Raw genomic sequence first — 21,178 nt, forward strand, 5'->3', positions numbered from 1 at the left:
GGGAATCCCACTCCGGATATAGGATGCGGGCATAAAGGCGAAGAAGCCATCAGGAGATGCACTAATAGGGCAGCCCTCAGGAGGGAGGAAAGGGGGACCCATTCCCCCTCAGATATCCCCCAGCAGGCAGGTGCACTCACTCACTGCACTCGCCTGAGAGGGTATCTCTCTCCCTTAATGAAAGTGCAGGTGGGTTGTTCCTTGCACAGTGAAACATTGAGTGGCTTGTAAACAGCTGCTCCATATTTCACTTGAATTCATTGCCTCAAAGGCAACTTGAGTTCATGGCTGCCTTGAGGGCAGTGCATTCACCATAATAGGGCACAACTTCCTGTTTGCACCTGGTGCACCATTTGAAATGTGTGCAAAGGTGCAAAGAGGGATAGAGCACCCTGTCAGTAATATAGCCCCTGGTCTTCATGGTACATGTCCTCCTGGCCATAATGAGTCTGGTCTTCCTGGCCTTGGTCTTCCCCATTCTTCTATTGCTTGTGGTCTTCCTGCTGGTCCTGATCCCCTTTGTGGTCCTGTGTCTAAGCAGTCCTAGTCCTCCTCCTTCTTCTGATTTTGCTTTCTCGCCCTACGTGCGCCAGGTATGCCCAGATGTGGGCCCTGGGCTCACTGTGCCACTGGATTCAAGCTATCATGGCTGATGAGGGATGAAAAAACAAAAACGGTCCTAGGATGCTTGTTTCCAGTCCAGGGAGGACCTGGCTGGGCAGTTTGGTCTGAACTGTTCCCATGAGGCACAGGGTCAATACTGATTTGCATATGACCAGGTCTAAACTGGGGTGGCATGGTGAGCAAAAGAATGATGGATTTAACCCAGATCTCTTGACTGGGGGTGAATGTTTTGATTTGTTTTGCATTTCGTCCATCAATTGTGTGTCTTTTGATGTCCACAGTCCTGGCACTCCTCCTGAATCTCTTCATTCCCCTCCTCCTCCACCTAATCTTCCTTGTTGTTTTTCTGCTCATCTTGGCATTTCAAGTCCTACTAGTCCAGGGTCTTTGGTGATCCTAGTGATGATGTTTCCATTATTTCAGATATTTCTAGTCCCACACGTGGTTCTGATACCACTGTTCATTTTTATCCTCTACCTCATCCTTCTGCTGATCCTTTTCCTCTTGTTGTTCCTTTTACTTTCCTCCCCCTAATGTGGATTAGCATCTTCTCAATCCTAAGGGTCATTCTAACCCACCTAGTCTTTAACCTCCCGCCCCAGTTCTCTTGATCTTGAGTCTGCTGGTCCTGGTACTACTCCTTATCCTTTTGGTTGTCCCCCTAGTTCTTTACTCTACCTCCTCCTCCAACTCCTCCTCCTCTTCCAGGGCCACCTACTATGCTTCTCTGTGGACCCCATGTTCTAATTCTAGGTTCCTCCTTGTCTTTCTCATCTTCCGTCTGCTCTGCCTCGTGCTCCTTTTAACCCCCTTGTTCCTCCTCTGTGTCCATCTAGTCTTAGTCAACCGGGCCCGCCCTTCTGGTTGCCCTCCTTCTTTTCTGAAGTCCCTCCACCTCCTTGGTATCTTGGTGGTCTTGGTTCACTTACTGGCGCTTCTCCTCTTGGCACTTCCCTTCCCATTACTGGTCCTTTGATGTAGGCATTCCCAATCACCCATATTTTGGTCTTACTGTTACAACTAATTCTCCTGTGTCCTATTCCGGTCTTTTGGTATTCACCTTATCCTAATAACAGTCCCGGTCCTGATGTTCCTGTGGCACTCTTGCTCCTTTTCCTTTTCTTCTTTATTCTCATTCTGGTCTCCTACTCCTGCTGTTCCTATACATCTCGATACTCCTGAAGGACTTGGTGATTCCTATACTTTTCTCGGTGATGCTAGTCAACCAGGAAATGTGGGTCCTGGATCTCCAGAGCCTCATCATGATCTTTGTGTCCCTCTGGGCCTTTCCAGATCTCCTAATCTTCCTTCTGGTCTTTCTGGTGTTCCTCCTCTGCCTGATCGTCCTCCTGTTTCCCCTCTCCCCCTGATACTACATTTCAGAATTTTATTCTCTGTGTCTTCTTTTTCACACTCCTACCCCCTCTCCTCTGAGCTGATGAAGGGACTACTCTTGTTCACAAGTTAACCAGGGTGGAGGGGCTGGAGCACTGAAAGGTGCTGTTAATCTTGTATTTAGAAACATATGTTCACCTTAAGAAATGTAATAATAATAAATGTGCAAGCAGTATTAACAATCGGATCCAGCAAGGGAGTGGGATTTCAACCACACAGCATTTGCATAAGCTTTATTGTGATATTGGTTAGCTTGTACTGCCTCAAAGTTGATTTACTATTTTATAAACCAGTTTTCAGTTTAAAGAGGTCGTCAAATAAAGGACTGGACAAGTACAGGCTTCAAATGAGGTTTTTTTTTTTGTTCCTTTTACCAAGGCTCAGCCATTATCTGCATAAATTATTGGTTCAGAGCAATACTCAAAAGCCCTTACAGTATATAAGCTCGGCCGGTTAACCCTGTCATCATTGCTGACATTGCAAATGACATCACTGATTACATCATCCACGCTTCTTTTGTACAAATTGCTCCAAAAATGGATATAGCATTAGAGTTTTTAAAGTAAGTGCATAATAGCTCAGAATAATATGAAACATCATTCCTGCTGTCATACATACAATCCTTATAGTTAAAGGAAGCTTGTGTCTCGTGCAACATTGACCCGATAGCATACACTTCACGGGTAGCCAAGTTCATATTGACTATGTACCACAGATGAAAGTGTAACCTATCCTGCACACAGTGTTCAATCTGTATACACCTGTTCAGGGAAAATCGAGTTCTCCCAGATGCTGAAGCCTAATTACATAACAAGTGCCCTATTAAGGCCAGTCTGTACCTTTATCAAACCCCTGAAAGTCACTGAATCTACATTGAGGAAAAAAAGTGGATATAAGTAGAAAAGTTGTTTTTTCAGCACTGTTGACTCTATTGAGAAAGTTTACTCTGTATCACGCAATTTGTAGCAAGTGAAACTCTCATGAGAAATACACCACAGAGTTTTGAAAAGTATCTACCAAGAGCAGTGTACACTCTATGCAAAACGTGCCCAAAGAGACACTATTCACTAAAATAGCCAAGGTCTGAAGGTGCTAAATATCATACTACCGGTAGCCTTCTTACTGTGGGATAAACTTTACAGATAGCCCACCTACTGAAGGAAAGCAAGTACATGTACAAAGCTTAGCAGACAGTCTTCTATGCTCAGTAGAAATTATCTTGCTGAGATGATTCTGTCTAACAGTCTCATAAATCAAGGCCGCTTACAATACATAGTATGTTGAACATATATGTCCTGCGGGAAATGTTTTCTGCAGTACCAAATAACTTGTGTGGAATATAATAGACACAAGTCATCAACTGTCACCTGCACACAGAGTTACTCTTCAATACAAAAGTGAATAACTTCTTTAATACCTCTACACACCTATGATGCATTAGGAGCACATGAGTTTTGTAAACACTTACACCCATTAACTGGACAGAGGCTGTACAAAATTAGGTAGAAAAATTAATATGGTCGTTACCTGCCACAATGTAAACTATAAAACAAACAGCACAGTTATAGGATGATGTTATCAATGATGGCATCAATTAAGTCATTTGGGATGTCATCAGTGATGTCATAAATGATGTCCTAAAGCATGTCATGAGTGATGTAATATGTGAGGTTATAAGCAGTGCATGGTGGGGGCACAAGCTATAGATTGATCTGCTAACTAAATGGTAAATGTATGTGTTTTTGTGTTCAAAACTTTAATGTTTGTCACTGACAAATTCATCTAACTATAATACTACTTTACCTTTGCTAATTTCAGTGAATGTTTAAGGTTTTCCTCAAACAAAAACAAATCTTTTATATCTCACCTAACTATAAAGTTACTTCAACCTTTGTATTTTTTCAGTGAATATATTACTTACTGGTGGTCGCCAGTAGGTAGTTATAGTTAGGACCTAGTTTACATAGAAAAAGCGTTTTTGACTGGCTTATAACTCTACACAATTATTCAAAAAAAGAAACATAACTGATTCTAGTTGTGCAGGAAAAGTTCCAGGGTGAGCTATCAAGTGCGAGCCGAGAAAAAGAAGGGTCAAACAAGTGCATTTTCCATTTTTATTCCCATAGAGATTGTAGACACGACTACAGCCCGGACAGCTGAACTGAATTATAGCAAATGTGGTAGAAAAAAGGTAGCGCTTGATCCAGAAAGCGACCTTTTTGTGATTTGATGTAAATCTGTTCAGTAGTTTTCGAGATATTAAAAGAAAATCAAATTTGTATATAGTGGTGTGGACCCTACGTGACTCCTCCCAATCTCATGCAGAGATCTGATTGGCTGCCGACACTTCAACCAGGAAGTGAAGCCAGCCATCTTGGGGCCTGGACTCAGCCGAGTCTCAATCAAAAAAGGAAAAAAAAAGAAAAGGGGGCATGGTAGGAATACCCTGATTTCCCAGACCTGGTTCTGAGGTCTCCCAGGCACCCACCTTTGCCCAAAAAGCCTCTTTTTTAAAAACAATTGTGCTGAAAATTGCAATAGATTTTGGAATTCGAGGCACAAATGTAAAAAGAAAGAAGTGCGGTCTCTAGCAATTGTTTAACCAAAGCCCCCAGGGTGGGCCAGGTTCTGAGGGCCTATCATATTTTAAATAAGGGGAAGGGGAACACGAGAACCCTCTCCCCATTGCCAATCTTGGCCTTGGGACCACCTCCCGGGGCATACTGATTCATAAAATTAGAGGAGGAGGGCAACACAGCCCACCTCCTGAGGCTGTTACAAGCCCAGGAGACCACCACTTCCCTTAGGATTTGTTAATAAATCATGGGGGGGGATGCTGACCCCCCTCCATTGTCCTTTAAGAGCCCTGGGGCCCCCACCTCCCCGGGGCTTTATTTAAAAAAACCCTCGTGGACCCCCCTTAATTGCCCATTACGGGCCCCAGTAACTACCATCTTCCTGGCATCACGAAAACAATTCATAGAGGGAGGAGAGCTGTGTTGCCTCCCTCCAAAGCAATTTAACGCCTCTGGGACCACCACCTTACTTGGGTGACCTTGCAATAACAATTGAGGTGGGGTGCATTGCCCCCTACTGGGCTGTTCTTGGCCCCAGGAACCACCTCCTCCCTTAGAACAGAAAGAAGAGTCCACCTCCTGGAGCCACTAATGGTCCTGGGGACCACCACTCCCCACGGCAGGCTCCCTATGTACCCATGTGGTCACCCTTGGGACATAGCTGTTTGCTCTTGCTTGGTGGGAGCATTGACAGCCCCGGCCAAGTGAGAGCAAAGAGTAAGTCTGCTGCCAGTGAGTGGGCGCAGGAAAACTGCTCCTACTTGCTGGGAGCTGACTTCTCATCAGTTCTTTTGTTTTCAAAAAAGATGAAAGAATTGCTCCCACATACAGGGAGGAGCATTGGTGGCTGCTCCCTGTGTGGGGGAGCAATTCTGGCGCCGGCTGGAGTGGGGGAGCCGTCAGGGACTACAAAAGCATTGAGACTCCATCTACGGTCATCAGCGCTGCACACTAGTTGCCCTTGGTTGGCTCAGGGCACCCAGGTTCAAGTGGCCAATCCCCAGAGGGATGGGGGCACATGGCCCCTTTGCCTCACTAAGTGTGGCTGAGACCCACAGTATGAGGTCCCCAGGGCTGAATAAACATTTATTTATTAGAAAGTAGTCCTCTTTGGTGGAGATTCACCTCTTTGTAGTCTTGTCATCTTCTCTCGAAAAGTATTCATGTTATCACAAATTGTGCACGAAGACTTTCGGGGAAAAATGACATTACCCCAATTACATGAACACAAGGTCACTAGAGACATTACCTCTTACAGCCTGATTCATGTAGGTAAATTGCACTCGCAAAGGGCCAGATTCTGAGAATCTGGCCCTTTGCGAGTGCGATTTTTGCATTTGGTATTCATGATACCAAATGCAAAAATCGCTATGTAAGAATTCGCATATTTGCGTGGAATAGCATTTAAGGAATCTCTATTAGAGATTCCTCAAATGCTATTCATGACACAAAACAAAATAGCGATTTTGGACTTTTGGGGCCGCTATTTACCGAGAGGTCAGACCTGTCGGTAAATAGCAGAAACTCAGAAAAATGCTTTTAAAAGCATTTTTCTAAGTTGCATGTTGCACACACACATGTCCTTTGGACATGTGTGTGCGCAACACCTGTTCAAATGTGCATTTTAGGGGTGCTACAGGGTGTCCCTTGGACACCCCTGGCACCCTTAAAATCGCTATCTCATTTGCGAATAGCAAATTGCTACTCGCAAATGAGGGATACTCCCCATTCATTCCTATGGGCCTCTTGGCCCATAGGAATGAATGGGGAGTATTTGTGAGTAGCAAATTGCTACTCGCAAATAAAGAACATGTAGGAATCGCTATTTAAGTAGCAATTCCTACATGAATGCCGTTTTGCGTGTCCTCAATAGCGAATCGCTATGATTCGCTATTAGGGACACGCAAAACGGCATGTACATGAATCAGGCTGTTAGTCCTTTATGCAGCGGTACAGAAGAATAGACATTTGCCCAATGAGGAAGCACTTACTAATTAGTCCAGTTGGGTAGGCATTTTCGGTAAAACTGTGGACTCTTCTTGGAAAAATGAGGTTCTGCTATGAACCTCAACTGGAAGCACTTACAAATATAAATACAGCAGGTGCCCCAGTTGAAGCTCCACTTCTGGAAAGCACAAACAATTCTAACTTCTAGGGCTTAGCTAATGCTATGGAAGCGTGTTTACTCTGAAATTCCACATTAAAAAACAACCAGAAATCCTTAATGGAGGTGAATGCATCCTTGATCTATTGGAGAGCCATCTAATCTGTAGTGACTGTTTCTAGTGATTTCATTCTTGTCTTGAGAGCAGAGTTCATGGTTCTCCCTTTTAATTACCCAGAGTATGCAACTGCCCAAAATCATCTGCAAGGGACTCCCATTTTGCCTGGCTCCATTTTAGTCAGTAGTACACAAAGGTCTTCTAGCCTTTTTCCATGTTGATGGACTGCTTAACAAACTAGAATCTGTAGATTAAGATTCATGTTATCGCACATTTGTGGATCAAAACGCTTGAGGAACAATCACATTGCCGAAATTACATGCACACAAGGTAACTGGAGACATTTTCTCATGGTCTGTTACCCCGCTGTAGTGTAAAATATGCACTAGTCATTACCCAATGAGGTAGCACTTACTAATTAATCAGTAGAAAGTACTCTTGTTGAGTAGACTTGTTCTGCAAAAATGTAGACTCTTGTTCAATAAAGAGACAGGTGAGGTTCCTTTCTGGCCCACTCACTAATAAAGCTACAGGCCTACCCAAACCTACACTTACGCACCCACTGACACAGCCATTCAGCCCCTCTCACTTACATTCACAGACCCACACAGTTACTCAGACACTCAAAGAGCCACACACACACTCACTTACACACCCATATAACCAATCATACGCCCACTCACACACCCACTCACATACCCATACAACCACTCATACACCTACTGACAGTAGGTGTATGAGTGGTTGTATGGGTATGTGACATGCCAAGAGGCCCATAGGAATGAATGGGGAGTATCCCTCATTTGCGAGTAGCAATTTGCTATTCGCAAATGAGATAGCGATTTTAAGGGTGCCAGGGGTGTCCAAGGGACACCCTGTAGCACCCCTAAAATGCACATTTGAACAGGTGTTGCGCACACACATGTCCAAAGGACATGTGTGTGTGCAACATGCAACTTAGAAAAATGCTTTTAAAAGCATTTTTCTGAGTTTCTGCTATTTCTGCTTAATTGTACACAAAGTATACTAATTTAACTTTTGTAATACCTTACTAAATATGTTTAACACTTATAAACTATTAGAAAACACTCACAATCACTGGATGATTTCAGCCTCAAGGATATATCCCCCGGGCCAGGCCTTTCTGCAATGGGGGAAGGGAGCCTCCAAGCCTCCCTCTCTCAGCCCCAGGGACCATATCCCCTGGGGCCTGGCTTTTTATTTGTTTATTAATTTTTTTAATTAAGGGAGGGAGCCATGCAACCCCCCTGCTGGGGCGATTTTGGTCCCAGAACCCCCACTCTCCCCAGCCTGGCCTCCCTTATGAGTGCCCTGGTCCCACTCAGGGCACCAAGATACTTTTGTTGGGGTCCACATGGTGAGTCGCAAGGCACCCGCAGTCCCTGATGGCTCCCTGCCTCCTGTAGGAGCCAGCACTGCTTTGACAGAGAGAGAGCTGCCAAACTTGCTCTGTCAAAGCAATTCTGTCCTCCTTTCAGCAAGCTAGAGCATTCTTAATGTTCTCACTTGCTGGAGATGAAGCAAAGTTTGCTAAGGCTTGGAGGCAGCAGTAAAGCTCCTGCCAAGCCAAAGCAAACTGCTATATCCTGGAGTTTGGCACCCTGGGATATAACAGGAGCCTGAGGGCCTAGGGGGTCATCTATAAATGCAGAAGGGGGCTTCATGGCACCACATCTCTGCTTTTTGTATGGCTTGCCCTGGGGAGGTGGTGGTCTCCGGGGCCGAGACCGGCTCGGAGAGGGGCCATGTGTCCCCCAACCCTTTTAAAATAAAAAAAATCACCTTGTGAAGGTGGTGGTCCCCTGGGCCCAGGGATCCACGAGACCCCCCTATTTGAAAATGAAACCGCCACGGAGAGGTGGTGGTCCCCAGGGCATGGGGGTTCCGCAAGGCTCACCCATTGCATTCCTATTAGCCCTGGGGAAGTGGGGGTCCATGGCGCTGCGAGGGAGGCTGTACAGGCCTTTCCCACTCACATTTCATACACAGCCCCAGGGAGTTGGCGGTCCTTGGTGCTGTGGGGTGCGTGTGCCCACTTGCATACTTTATAGGTGATACCCCATGGAAGTGGTGGTCCCCTGGGTTTTATAAACCCTAGGACGGAGTCCCATATGCCCCTTTCCTTTATTGCTTTACATGCCCCCAGGATTTTGCTCTTCCCAAGGCTACCTGAAAAAGACAAGCAGGAGCCTGCATGTTTTTTTCTTAAGTTTTGCCATGGAACCACCCGCAAATTCATGGAAAATAGAATTTACATTTTTTTACCCCCAGCAGGATCCCAGTGAGGATACCTGTTTCAAATAACCACCATAGTGTTTGAGATCATAAGCTCAAACGGAAAAACCCACGCTTAAAGCTTAAGACAGATTGAGTATCTGTATAGTAGTTGTTGAGTGATTTCCTATATGGTACACGTAACAAAATAGATATCTGTAGAAATATACGCAATAAAACATATATTTGTATAAATATATAAGAAACACATCAAAACCGTGATGAATAATAACTAGGGCTCCCAGTTTTATGGTATTTATTTCTTTGCCATGTCCGTCTGTATTTATCCATATTTATTTTTTGGGCATTTTTTCTGTATTTATCCAAATTTATTTTTGCCACAAGCAAAAGACGACGTGAAAGCTAGTATTTTTCCACATTTATTTAAATTGACAATTTTATTATTTTCTAGTGCAATATAGACTATATTGTACTAGAAAACAAATAAAAAATTATGTCATGTGCTCGCCTACACTACAGCATAGTAGATGATCTATTTTGTACAGTTTAGGACAGAAAATGATAGATCTTGGATGGCTAATTAGTGGGCTGTGCTGCTTCGCCGTTCTCTCTCTCCTTCCTGCTTGACTATGTATCCCTTGCTTCTAAAGGCGACGCAACATCTCCAAAAGATTGTGCTTCAAATCTGATGGAGTTTCTTGCTGCGCGAGAAAAAGCTGACAAGTCCCACCCGAGTACTTCACAGGTCTTTAAAAAGACTATTCACCTGTTAACGAGGCTTTGTTGTTTATTTCACCCCTTCTTACCAGACTGGGGGCAGTGTCTACCCCCTGTGAGAGCTGCCTTTTACATGCCACACGGGTGGGAGCTTAATTTAAACAGAAACAGTTGCGGTGCTGTCTGCGAAAGGAAAGAAACACAGCCCTGAAATGCCTGGTCTGAACGGAAACGGAATGGGTGCTGTGAAGCCGGGAGAACAGCAATCTAAACAACGCATGTGTCAAATGGCTAATGATGAACGGCCAGAAACCCACTGCGGGTCAAGAGTTTGAAGCAGATGTTCTAGACAAAGGAGAGGAAATCCGCCCTACGAGATGCTAGGCTGAAATGAAATTGATGGTGGCATCGTTGAGAGGCTCGCAGGCATGATTGTTGGCAGTAAAGGGGGATGGGAGTGGCTAAAACTCATAACACAGCTGACAAACATATTTCAAACAGTGATGTATGCTGTACTCAAGGGCTTTTGAACGCCAGCCCTACTATATCAGGATGGACTTGGCTAATACCCTTTTCTGTGACAAAATTTGCTAGTATTTTGCTGTTTATAAATATAAATACAGACAAAGGAAATATACATTTCCGTCTGTATTTATATGTATAAATCCATAAAAACGGAAAACCGGGAGCCCTAATAATAACCTGCCTCACATGTATTTAATTGAGACAACAGATGAACTCAAATGATTCAATGGTCTGTGTTTTAACGTAGTGTTGTATAATCAATACTATTGAGTGATGTAAATATGTTCTGATTGTAGGATACTCATTCTACAAAGAAAAATCACTTGGAACATAAACCAATGGGGAAGCTTATAAATTGAATTTAAAGTAAGTGGCTAAAACTGACCCCGTGTGTCTGAGTATATTCAGCATAAAGGACTTTCTGTATGAATAAATCTGATGATTACTTCCATCACTCTATTACAAAATCACTTGATCCTAACATATGAGGCATTATTAGACAAGAGCGCTACTGATACATACTATAAGGTATGCTTTGTTAACATTTTATAAATAAACTTAGGATCTATGTCTGGTGTTGATATATGGAGTTGTTCCTCCCTTCTCCAATTTTCTGAGAAATTGTGGACATGGTTTGCGTCCCAGTGATGTAATATTGAGAATATGAAACAGATGAAATGTGATAAATTAAAAATGGATAATTTTAGAAAATGACATACCGATGCTGTTATGAGAAGTATTATTATTTCTCTAAAGTCGATGTTTTTTGGAACCTTGTTTTAAATGTATGTGTATAAAATTGTAAATAGTTTTTTATGTACTTTTGTAGCCCTGAAGAAGTCCCTGCTAGGGACAAAACGCGTTGGCGGTTTCAAAAGTTTTAATCAAAGAAAAATAGAGGATTAAATCGAAAATAACTACAACATCGACTCTTCTTTGCAACATTGCTGTACATTCAACTGTATAATTGTTACTCTTTGCTTATAAAGTGTGTTGGGCTCATTTGTGAGGAACCCAGTGGGACCCAGCCATCACACCTAGGGGTTAGGATATTCCTAGCTCTCCCCCTTTTCTTGATTTTTTACATTTTTTGTAGGACTCCTCTCAAGGCCGAGTCCCAAGATGGTTGGCAACACTTCCTGGTTTAAGTGTTGGGAGCCAATTAAATTTCCGCACAGGGAGTGTGGATCCACTCGTGAGCAAGGGAACTTTTGTTACCAAAGCGCCATGAGTCATGCATTTGCTAAAACTATTATTCCCTCTTCTCTTCCTTGAGGTGCTTATCAGGACCGAGCTGATCAGCTGGGCTTTATTTGTAGTTATTTTAGAATAATGCGCATCTCTTGTGGCGGATATGGCCGTTCTGAGGTTTGTTTGACAGGGGGGTCCCCTGATGCTTTAGCCTTGTCAACAGAAGCAAATAAAAGGATTCACACGAGAAAGAGACCGTTCAAAGATGCACCCCTTGAAAGGCCCGTTGTGCGCCGCTTTGTCTGGGCAGACTGTCATCTCATCTGTTGGCACAGTGTGTGGGGCAGATGACAGAGTTTGTGTTTGCTGCCAGGTCTCAGTGGGGGGTAGAGAGGTGCTTGGGGTGTGATGGGAATGCGCCATGGGTGCGGTGGCTGCTTGACTACCTGCTTGGTCCACATGCCATCATTTGCTTCACAGTGCCGCCGCCTGCACTGTTAGTTTATTCAAGTGGTCATTTTCACTGACTGGAGGAAGCAGGGTACAGGAGCGCACATGTGCCTGTTACGGGGCTGTATGGGTGAAGGAACTTAAGCAGTCCTGCCTGCACAGCTACACACCTCTCTGTCTGCAGTCCACTCTACATTGTGAAGATTATTGTACAGTGGTGTTGTATTGAAGGGCTGTAGTGTTTAGCACATCTGCCTGAGCTGGGTGAGGGCAGTGCCAGTAATCCTGCCTGTCCGCTTTCCTTGATGCCTTCATTTTGTCTCCAGAGTGCCCACTGTATTGCAATGTGTTGATGCTCATGGGGATGGTTGTGGGTGGGCTGAGAGTGTTTGGGTGAGTTTTGTTACAATTCCTGCCTTCTTCCTTCGCACCCTTTAGCGTGTCCTCTGCATTGCACCCTTGAATGTGATGAACTGGTATGTGCACGTTCTATGGGAGTGGTGAGTGCGTTAAAATGTGTTTGCAGGGTTTGGGTGAGTGATGGCTGTTCACTGAAGTCTGCCTTTTCTCCTCTCTGTCCTACCTGCACTCGTCCCTCCAGGTTGCACGCTTTATTGCGATTTGTAGTTTATTCCTGGTGCACTTGCTCTGGGGATCGGTGTGTCCTTTGGGCTGATGGCGTCTGGTCAGTGTTGTGAGAAATATTGCTGAAAATCGCACCAAAAAAGATGCCCATTTTTTAAACATTTTGACGGTGGCAGAACTGCCCCCCTACCTCCCCCTCCCCCCCCCCGCCCCCCCCCAGCCGAAACACCCTTATTGCCATCGGGATGTCTCGCTGCGCTCGCTGGCATATGTTGATTCGTTCTCCATATGCCTCACCAGTTTCAAATTCCACCTGCCGCCACTGTGGGTGATGGCATTTAGCTCTTTCACAAGGAGCACACCTGCACACAATGTAGTTTCCTACATTTCCAGGGCTTTTGTTTTTACTTTATTGTTACATTAGTTAGTGTCCCTTAGGTGTTTAGAGCCTGGTGTGAAAGCAGGATGCTTTCTACCAGCTCTACATTTTGATTTCGGGGTGAGCACAAGGCACATTCCAGGTTCATGTGTTCCTGTCTCCTCCTAATGCTTGTGGCAATTCCTTCTGGAGTGGCCTTTGGTTATCTGACTGCTGCTATTTTTACATCATACCAGCTTGTGTCCATTTGAAACTGTACTTTGTAGAGTTGTTCTTTTTTTAGTATGCATGCTATAAAGTGCATTTTTAAATGGACTCCTGTATGTCATGCTGGGGACTGCAGTTATAATCACAAACCAATTTAGTCGGTATGTCCTACCTATATGACTTTATAGTTTGCTTTCAGTGCTCTGTATGTCCTGCTTATATAACATTTAAGTAATTAATTTAGGCGGTGTTGTTTATCCTATCTATCTATCTATCTATCTATCTATCTATCTATCTATCTATCTATCTATCTATCTATCTATCTATCTATCTATCTATCTATCTATCTATCTATCTATCCATCTATCTATCTATCTCTGTGTCTGTCTATCTTTTCAAACCTCTCCATTTGTAATAAAGATTTACAAAAATGTTACCAAACTTTTATTAGCAAACTTAAGAGACTGGCAGTCTACTCCAGACCAATTGGCTTTTATAGATATGGTGTTAGCCAATACCTTGTTATTTTCCTACATACCATAGTTATAGGGTTTTTAAGCGAGCCTTCATTCATTAGTCTGATCTTGTGTCATTCACATTTGTTTTCGACCCACTTCAGCATGTATGAATGGTCAATGAGTCAGCCCACTTCCACCATTGGCTAACTTTACTGTGAGTGATGACATGCTGCCCTTTTACAAGGTGATTCAGAAAAGGGGGTGGTGATAGACAGAGCATCTGAATTAAGCGGAACACTCCTACCCAGTCAAAAGATCAGGGCTTGATCCATCACCGTTTTTTAGCTCACTGCACCATCCCAGTTCAGAACCTGGCTACATGCAAATTAGTCTGTCCCTAGCCCAGTGCATCATGGGAACAGGGCAGACCAAACTACCAAGCCAATTCCTTACTGGAAAGGAAACAAGCTTCCGGGGACCGGTTTCTGGCATTACAGCCGTCTTCGGCCCGGCTTGCTTGAATCCTGATGGTGCAGTGACCAAGGGACTCATGTTTGAGCATACCCTTCCACTCCTATAGTGGCCAAAACGATACAGAAAAGGGGGTGGTGATGGACAGAGCATCTGAATTAAGCAGAACACTCCTATCCAGTCAAAAGATCAGGGCTTGATCCATCACCGTTTTTTAGCTCACTGCACCATCCCAGTTCAGAACCTGGCTACATGCAAATTAGTCTGTCCCTGGCCCAGTGCATCATGGGAACAGGGCAGACCAAACTACCAAGCCAATTCTTTACTGGAAAGGAAACAAGCTTCCGGGGACCGGTTTCTGGCATTACAGCCGTCTTCGGCCCGGCTTGCTTGAATCCTGATGGTGCAGTGAGCAAGGGACTCATGTCTGAGCATACCCTTTGACTCCTATAGTGGCCAAAACGATTCAGAAAAGGGGGTGGTGATGGACAGAGCATCTGAATTAAGCAGAGCACTCCTACCCAGTCAAAAGATCAGGGCTTGATCCATCACCATTTTTTAGCTCACTGCACCATCCCAGTTCAGAACCTGGCTACATGCAAATTAGTCTGTCCCTGGCCCAGTGCATCATGGGAACAGGGCAGACCAAACTACCAAGCCAATTCTTTACTGGAAAGGAAACAAGCTTCCGGGGACCGGTTTCTGGCATTACAGCCGTCTTCGGCCCGGCTTGCTTGAATCCTGATGGTGCAGTGAGCAAGGGACTCATGACTGAGCATACCCTTCCACTCCTATAGTGGCCAAAACGATTCAGAAAAGGGGGTGGTGATGGACAGAGCATCTGAATTAAGCAGAACACTCCTACCCAGTCAAAAGATCAGGGCTTGATCCATCACCGTTTTTTAGCTCACTGCACCATCCCAGTTCAGAACCTGGCTACATGCAAATTAGTCTGTGCCTGGCCCAGTGCATCATGGGAACAGGGCAGACCAAACTACCAAGCCAATTCTTTACTGGAAAGGAAACAAGCTTCCGGGGACCGGTTTCTGGCATTACAGCCGTCTTCTGCCCGGCTTGCTTGAATCCTGATGGTGCAGTGAGCAGGGACTCATGTCTGAGCATACCCTTCGACTCCTATAGTGGCCAAAACGATTCAGAAAAGGGGGTGGTGATGGACAGAGCATCTGAATTAAGCAGAACACTCCTACCCAGTCAAAAGATCAGGGCTTGATCCATCACCGTTTTTTAGCTCACTGCACCATCCCAGTTCAGTACCTGGCTACATGCAAATTAGTCTGTCCCTGGCCCAGTGCATCATGGGAACAGGGCAGACCAAACTACCAAGCCAATTCTTTACTGGAAAGGAAACAAGCTTCCGGGGACCGGTTTCTGGCATTACAGCCGTCTTTGGCCCGGCTTGCTTGAATCCTGATGGTGCAGTGAGCAAGGGACTCATGTCTGAGCATACCCTTCCACTCCTATAGTGGCCAAAACGATTCAGAAAAGGGGGTGGTGATGGACAGAGCACCATCAGGATTCAAGCAAGCCGGGCCGAAGACGGCTGTAATGCCAGAAACCGGTCCCCGGAAGCTTGTTTCCTTTCCAGTAAAGAATTGGCTTGGTAGTTTGGTCTGCCCTGTTCCCATGATGCACTGGGCCAGAGTCAGACTAATTTGCATGTAGCCAGGTTCTGAACTGGATTGGTGCAGTGAGCTAAAAAACGGTGATGGATCAAGCCCTGATCTTTTGACTGGGTAGGAGTGTTCTGCTTAATTCAGATACTCTGTCCATCACCACCCCCTTTTGAATCGCCCTTTTACAAGGAGCTCATCCCTACACAAAATACTTCCCTACAGTGACAAGGGTTACTGTTTTAGTGTAGGTTTTTTATATATAATAATAATTACAATAATAAATTTTTTTTTTAGCCACTTTATTTGATTGGCGAGGGCCCAGCATATTCCTCTAACAATAAAGGTTTAGAAAAATCATGAGAGAATAAAATAAAAATTGCAAAAGCTAAAAGGTTGGATTTCAACTCCAGACTTATTGTATTTGGCAATTCTTGTTATAGTTGGCTATACAGTGATATTGGTCAGGAAATCTGAGACTCACAAACACAAAGGCTGAATTTCACCGACTAAGCAAAGCTCTTGGATTTGGTCTCCCGGCTGATCCTGTCGGATTGTCTCCATTCTTCTTTCTCTGACTGTCAGATTGTCTCTTGTTTTAGGTTGCTCTGGAGTCAGTCTGCCTGGTGGATGCTGGAAGCACTGCTGTTACAGAAGGCCTGCGGGTGGCGCCCTGGGTGAGGGGGCAAGGCATCCCACGGATGATGCTGGACCATATTGAGGATTTTTTAAAAGCCGAGTTCCCTGCTGTTAAAGTCATAAGATTAACCCGAAGTCAAGACCCTCCCTCAAGCATGCTTCATAAGTACAGACTGCTACATTCCAAGGTAATAGGCCAAGCTGGAGTGCCTTTGGGCCTAGAAAGGGTAACAAAAGTATACATAGAGGTTAAAGGTTAAAGTTGAAGAGTAAAATAATTGGCATGTGAGAGAGATGAAAATTCAAGTTTAAGTGGAAAAACAAGAGAGTGATTGTATGCCAGTTTTCATGTAGCAAAATGCTCAGAGGTGAAGCACACAACACAGCATCCATGATGCTTTCCTGAGCTTTCCCATGATGCAACGCTGCATTTGATATCACTTCCGGGAGTTTCATGTAGCACATCCCTTCCAATTGATTGGCCGCCTAGGCCTTGGTGAACTTCTTCAGGATATTTCCAGGGGATTTATGGGTTCAGAACCAGCCAGACTTTTAGAGGATTGATAGGGTGAGTTGGACAAGCATAGATATATTAAATTATACATATTTTGTTTACAAAATACCCTGCGGGAGTGGAGAATAGAGAAATATTAAAGGATTGAGATCCGTACATTAGCAAGATAAACTCCATATTTCGGGAGAGAGAAGAAGAGGGCAAAGCAGTAATTCTTTAAAGATGAGGGCGAAAATAATAAATAGTCTTTAAAACAAAATGGTAAAAAAGAAAGGGGTAGAGAGACTCCTTATGGAGAGTGGAATCAGGCTGAGAGAAGCAAAAATGTCTTAAAGGGAAAGCACTAAAGAGAAGATGTTCTTATAAGGGTTAGGGAGATATTTGTTCAACAGGACAGGAGACTAAGTTAGTTTTATATGTAAGGGACTAAGCAAAGAGTGGGAGTAGTGTATAATGTGGGATTGTGAACTCAACCTTGTAAGGGTGTGCTAGACAGAAGATGAAAAGGGGTACTCCGTATATGGGAGGTGAGCAAAGAAAAGAAGGGGTTGCTTCTTACATTGTGAAGGGTAAGCTCAGAAGTCTGAGATAAATATTTTGTGCGGGAGGATGAGCAAAGAAGAGAATGTCTTACATCTTGGAGGGGAGAGTGAGTGCAAAAGAGAAGGAGTTACAGGAGGGTCAGAGCAAAAGAGAAGAATATATCTATTTCATGAGAGGATGAGCAAAGAAGGGCATACATAATTGCAAAATTAGATCTGCCTGTATTGCCCCCTTTATAACATTTATGGTAGATTCTTCCTAGTGTATCAATCAGGAAGGTGTAGACAACTCACCATTGCATGTGGTTGGAGCTTACCTTTAAGGGGCCACCCTTCTATCACACAGACTAACTTCCGCCAAGTAAAAAAACACAAAAAAGATGAGGTGGCCTGAAGACTCAATTAATACTAAATTAATAAAACAAAGTAAGTTTGTGACAAGAACATGGACAGGATAGATGCAGGGTGCCAACATTATCAATTACTCAGGAGTGCACAAATAAGGAGGGTGTTTTAGCTGAAATATCTTCTTGTTCAGTCCAAAGTCTACAGTATTGTTCACAAGTCCCCTATAAATATGGATTTTGAACACCCCTTGCCACCAACAAAATGAAATAAAAATAGAGGTTAGGGAGAACAAACTGACCTTGAAGACTGGCAATGGTCATAGATGTCCTGGGCTAGTCTACCACTAATTCAGCCTCCAACTAACCTGACAGCCTCCAAGGATAGGTGTAGCGAATTATATACACACATATTTAGCCTTTACATATCTTGGCAAAGGGGTAGTGCGAGACCAGAAAGAAGGCTCCCCACCCGTGCGACATCTTGTCAAACCAATTGCTGCTTACCTGAATTCTTAGGACTTCTGCAAAAGCACAGATCTTCCACCATTTCCCCTTGAGGTTAATCCTTAGTATCAGAAGAAATTACTTAGACCAATGACTACACCTGGGGGAAGAGGACAGTGCGTAATTTGAGCTGGTGGTTTCCGGTGCTCAGCACCATCACTTATGACAATCTGCCAGATGGAGGCGCTGTTTGTCTAATTTAGAGAAAAGAACAACAACAGCTGATTATTAATTCAATTACATTAAAAATGACTAAAACCTGCTGCCTTTCTTCTAGCTTTGGGGGACTAGAACAGTTAGAAGTGCCACACTTCTAGTAGTGTGATAGTTAGTAGTTATGTTCTTACAGACAGAGGCAATGGGTGGTGCAAGTGAAGCGGCCTCCACAAGGGCCATGCTGCTATAATTTTTCAAATTAAGCACTGGAAGAGGGGGTGTTGGAAAGTATGCACTTAGACTAAAGTACGTAGCATAATAAATAAAGTGCTCAGCAGAGGACATGTTAGCTACCCCACTAGAAAACTGTGACAAAAATGGGGAAAAACAGCACAGACAGACTGGGAAATGGAATATAAAGTGTAAACATACAGGTCAAGCGTCTAGTGGCAGCCACTCCAACAGACAACCACCTATACAGGACTCATTCAATCCTGTGCTGACGTCTCAAGATGAAAAGGGGAGAATCCTAAGATAGGTATTTTTGAACTGGAGAAGGGAAGTTGAGACTTCTGTGGGAGATGGTCAGATTGGAAAAAAATAAAACAGAGACTACAGAAGGGGGTATTGCCCACAAAACGAGTGTGAAGAGAGAAGCTTTCCTGTGGCATAAGGTGGTTGAGAAAGGGTCTTTAATATCATATGAAGTGTAGAGGTAAGTTATTTGACAGTGATGTGTGGTGCAAAGAGAAGTTGTTTAACTGGAATGTGCTTAATAGTGGCTCTGACATTGCAAACATGAGACTAATGAGCCTGTACTGAATGTTCCATTGGAAACAAGTGGTACAATGGCCTCTCTGTTTTTTGCCAGGCGATACTGTCACTCATGTTCAAGGCTGAGGAAGTAAAAGAAAAGGTCCAAGTCCTCATCTCTCAAATGGAGAAGGACGGGCAGTGTTTCCAGCCACCCGTGACTTTGGAGGCAAAGGACGTGATGAGGGTTTGTACGAATCAGACGGTGATTGAAAAAATCCTGCCAGCAAAGATGCTTATCCAAAACTGGCTGCCAGTTTATCCAATGAAACCCAACCTGGACTATCTCCTCACCAAAGAAGTCACCTGGATGGCTGACAACTCAGAGGAACCCAACGTCCTGAGCCTGGGATACCCTGCAATTAGAGTGCCGCTAGAAGGCAGCTTTCATCGAACAGACATTGATCTTTTTGGCGTTGACCCAAGAAGTGTGAAGATACATTTCCTTGCTCAATTACTGGCAATTTCTAAAGAGGTCCATAAAGGTGATCTGGTCTGCTTCTTGATCATGGAGAAAGCTGTGTTACCCTCAGTGGGTGCTTTCTGCAAGGACATAAATAGGTTTGTTTTGTATACAGAGTAACCCTGGGCGTAGTGGGCGTAGTGGGGCTTCGTGGAGCTACGTGAAGTGGGCGAGAAACTACGCCCACCTCCGCACTCCGCGTAGCCCCACTACGCACCGCAGGCCTCCCTCCCGCCCTCCCTGAATACTTTAAATTAAAAGTGGAAAAGAATTAAAAGGCACTTACCTTGCCCGCCGCTCCCCCGCCGCGTCCCCGGGGCTCGCTATCTTCATGGCTTCCGTCTTGTGTATCTAATGCGCATGCGCGGGCGACCGCGCATGCGCATTTCTCGTGAGAAATGCGCATGCGCGGCCGCTCGCGCATGCGCATTGGGCTTGGACTTCGCTGGCTTGAGCTGCTGCAGTTCCTGTGTTGCCAAAGTTGTTTGGAGTGTCCAATGCCCGCTTTGGAGCCCGGGAAGAAATTTGGCAGTTGCGAGGTCATACAAGCCTCGCGTTGGGAAGCGTGCACTGTCATGTTTTCCCTGCCGCATGCATCCCTGGACTCTGAAGCTGAGGCGGTGTAGGGGAGCTGAGGAGGCGCTTTCTTGTAGACTAATCAGCCGAAACAAACAATTTCATCACATTTTGATTTTTGTTTTTTGTGGGCTCACCCTGCGTCCCGCACGCACGCACAACGAAGATGCCATCACTTCATCCCCCCAGCAACACCTCCAAGGACCTATTACTAGGGACTCTGGGACTTGTAGTTTCCCTGCATACACTGGGCGCTACACAGGTGTGCTGAATTGGATACAGGGGGCGGTGCGAACTTGTGACATCAGGTTTAAGAGGGGCGGGACTTACCAACAGTGTGCAGCATCACTCGTGGAGGCTTTTTGGGCGCTGAGGAAGGCTATCATCTAAGCCAGAAATGCATCCGCCATGTACCACGATTAAAAGCCTCCAACTGCATCCCCTCGGGTCTCTACTCTTACTCTTTTTCTTTGGGAAGGAGAAGCTTGTTTACACATACCTACGCGTCAGCCAGAGACGCGCTACAGAGTACCCCCGCCTCACCCTGGGCTTGGACTTCGCTGGCTTGAGCTGCTGCAGTTCCTGTGTTGCCAAAGTTGTTTGGAGTGTCCAATGCCCGCTTTGGAGCCCGGGAAGAAATTTGGCAGTTGCGAGGTCATACAAGCCTCGCGTTGGGAAGCGTGCACTGTCATGTTTTCCCTGCCGCATGCATCCCTGGACTCTGAAGCTGAGGCGGTGTAGGGGAGCTGAGGAGGCGCTTTCTTGTGGACTAATCAGCCGAAACAAACAATTTAATCACATTTTGATTTTTGTTTTTTGTGGGCTCACCCTGCGTCCCGCACGCACGCACAACGAAGATGCCATCACTTCATCCCCCCAGCAACACCTCCAAGGACCTATTACTAGGGACTCTGGGACTTGTAGTTTCCCTGCATAC

General features: G+C 44.8%; 1 protein-coding gene across 1 annotated transcript in view; it reads left to right on the forward strand.

Moving 5' to 3' along the window:
• Window positions 1-21,178, forward strand: part of LOC144799727 (histidine N-acetyltransferase-like) — a 45,784-nt gene that overhangs the window by 22,980 nt on the left and 1,626 nt on the right. The window contains exon 2 of the mRNA XM_078671243.1: window positions 16,290-16,514. Within this exon, the coding sequence (XP_078527369.1) occupies window positions 16,290-16,514 (225 nt within the window). The remainder of the gene's footprint in view (window positions 1-16,289; window positions 16,515-21,178) is intronic.

Source organism: Lissotriton helveticus, chromosome 12 (assembly GCF_964261635.1).
Source record: "Lissotriton helveticus chromosome 12, aLisHel1.1, whole genome shotgun sequence".
NCBI lineage: Eukaryota > Metazoa > Chordata > Amphibia > Caudata > Salamandridae > Lissotriton > Lissotriton helveticus.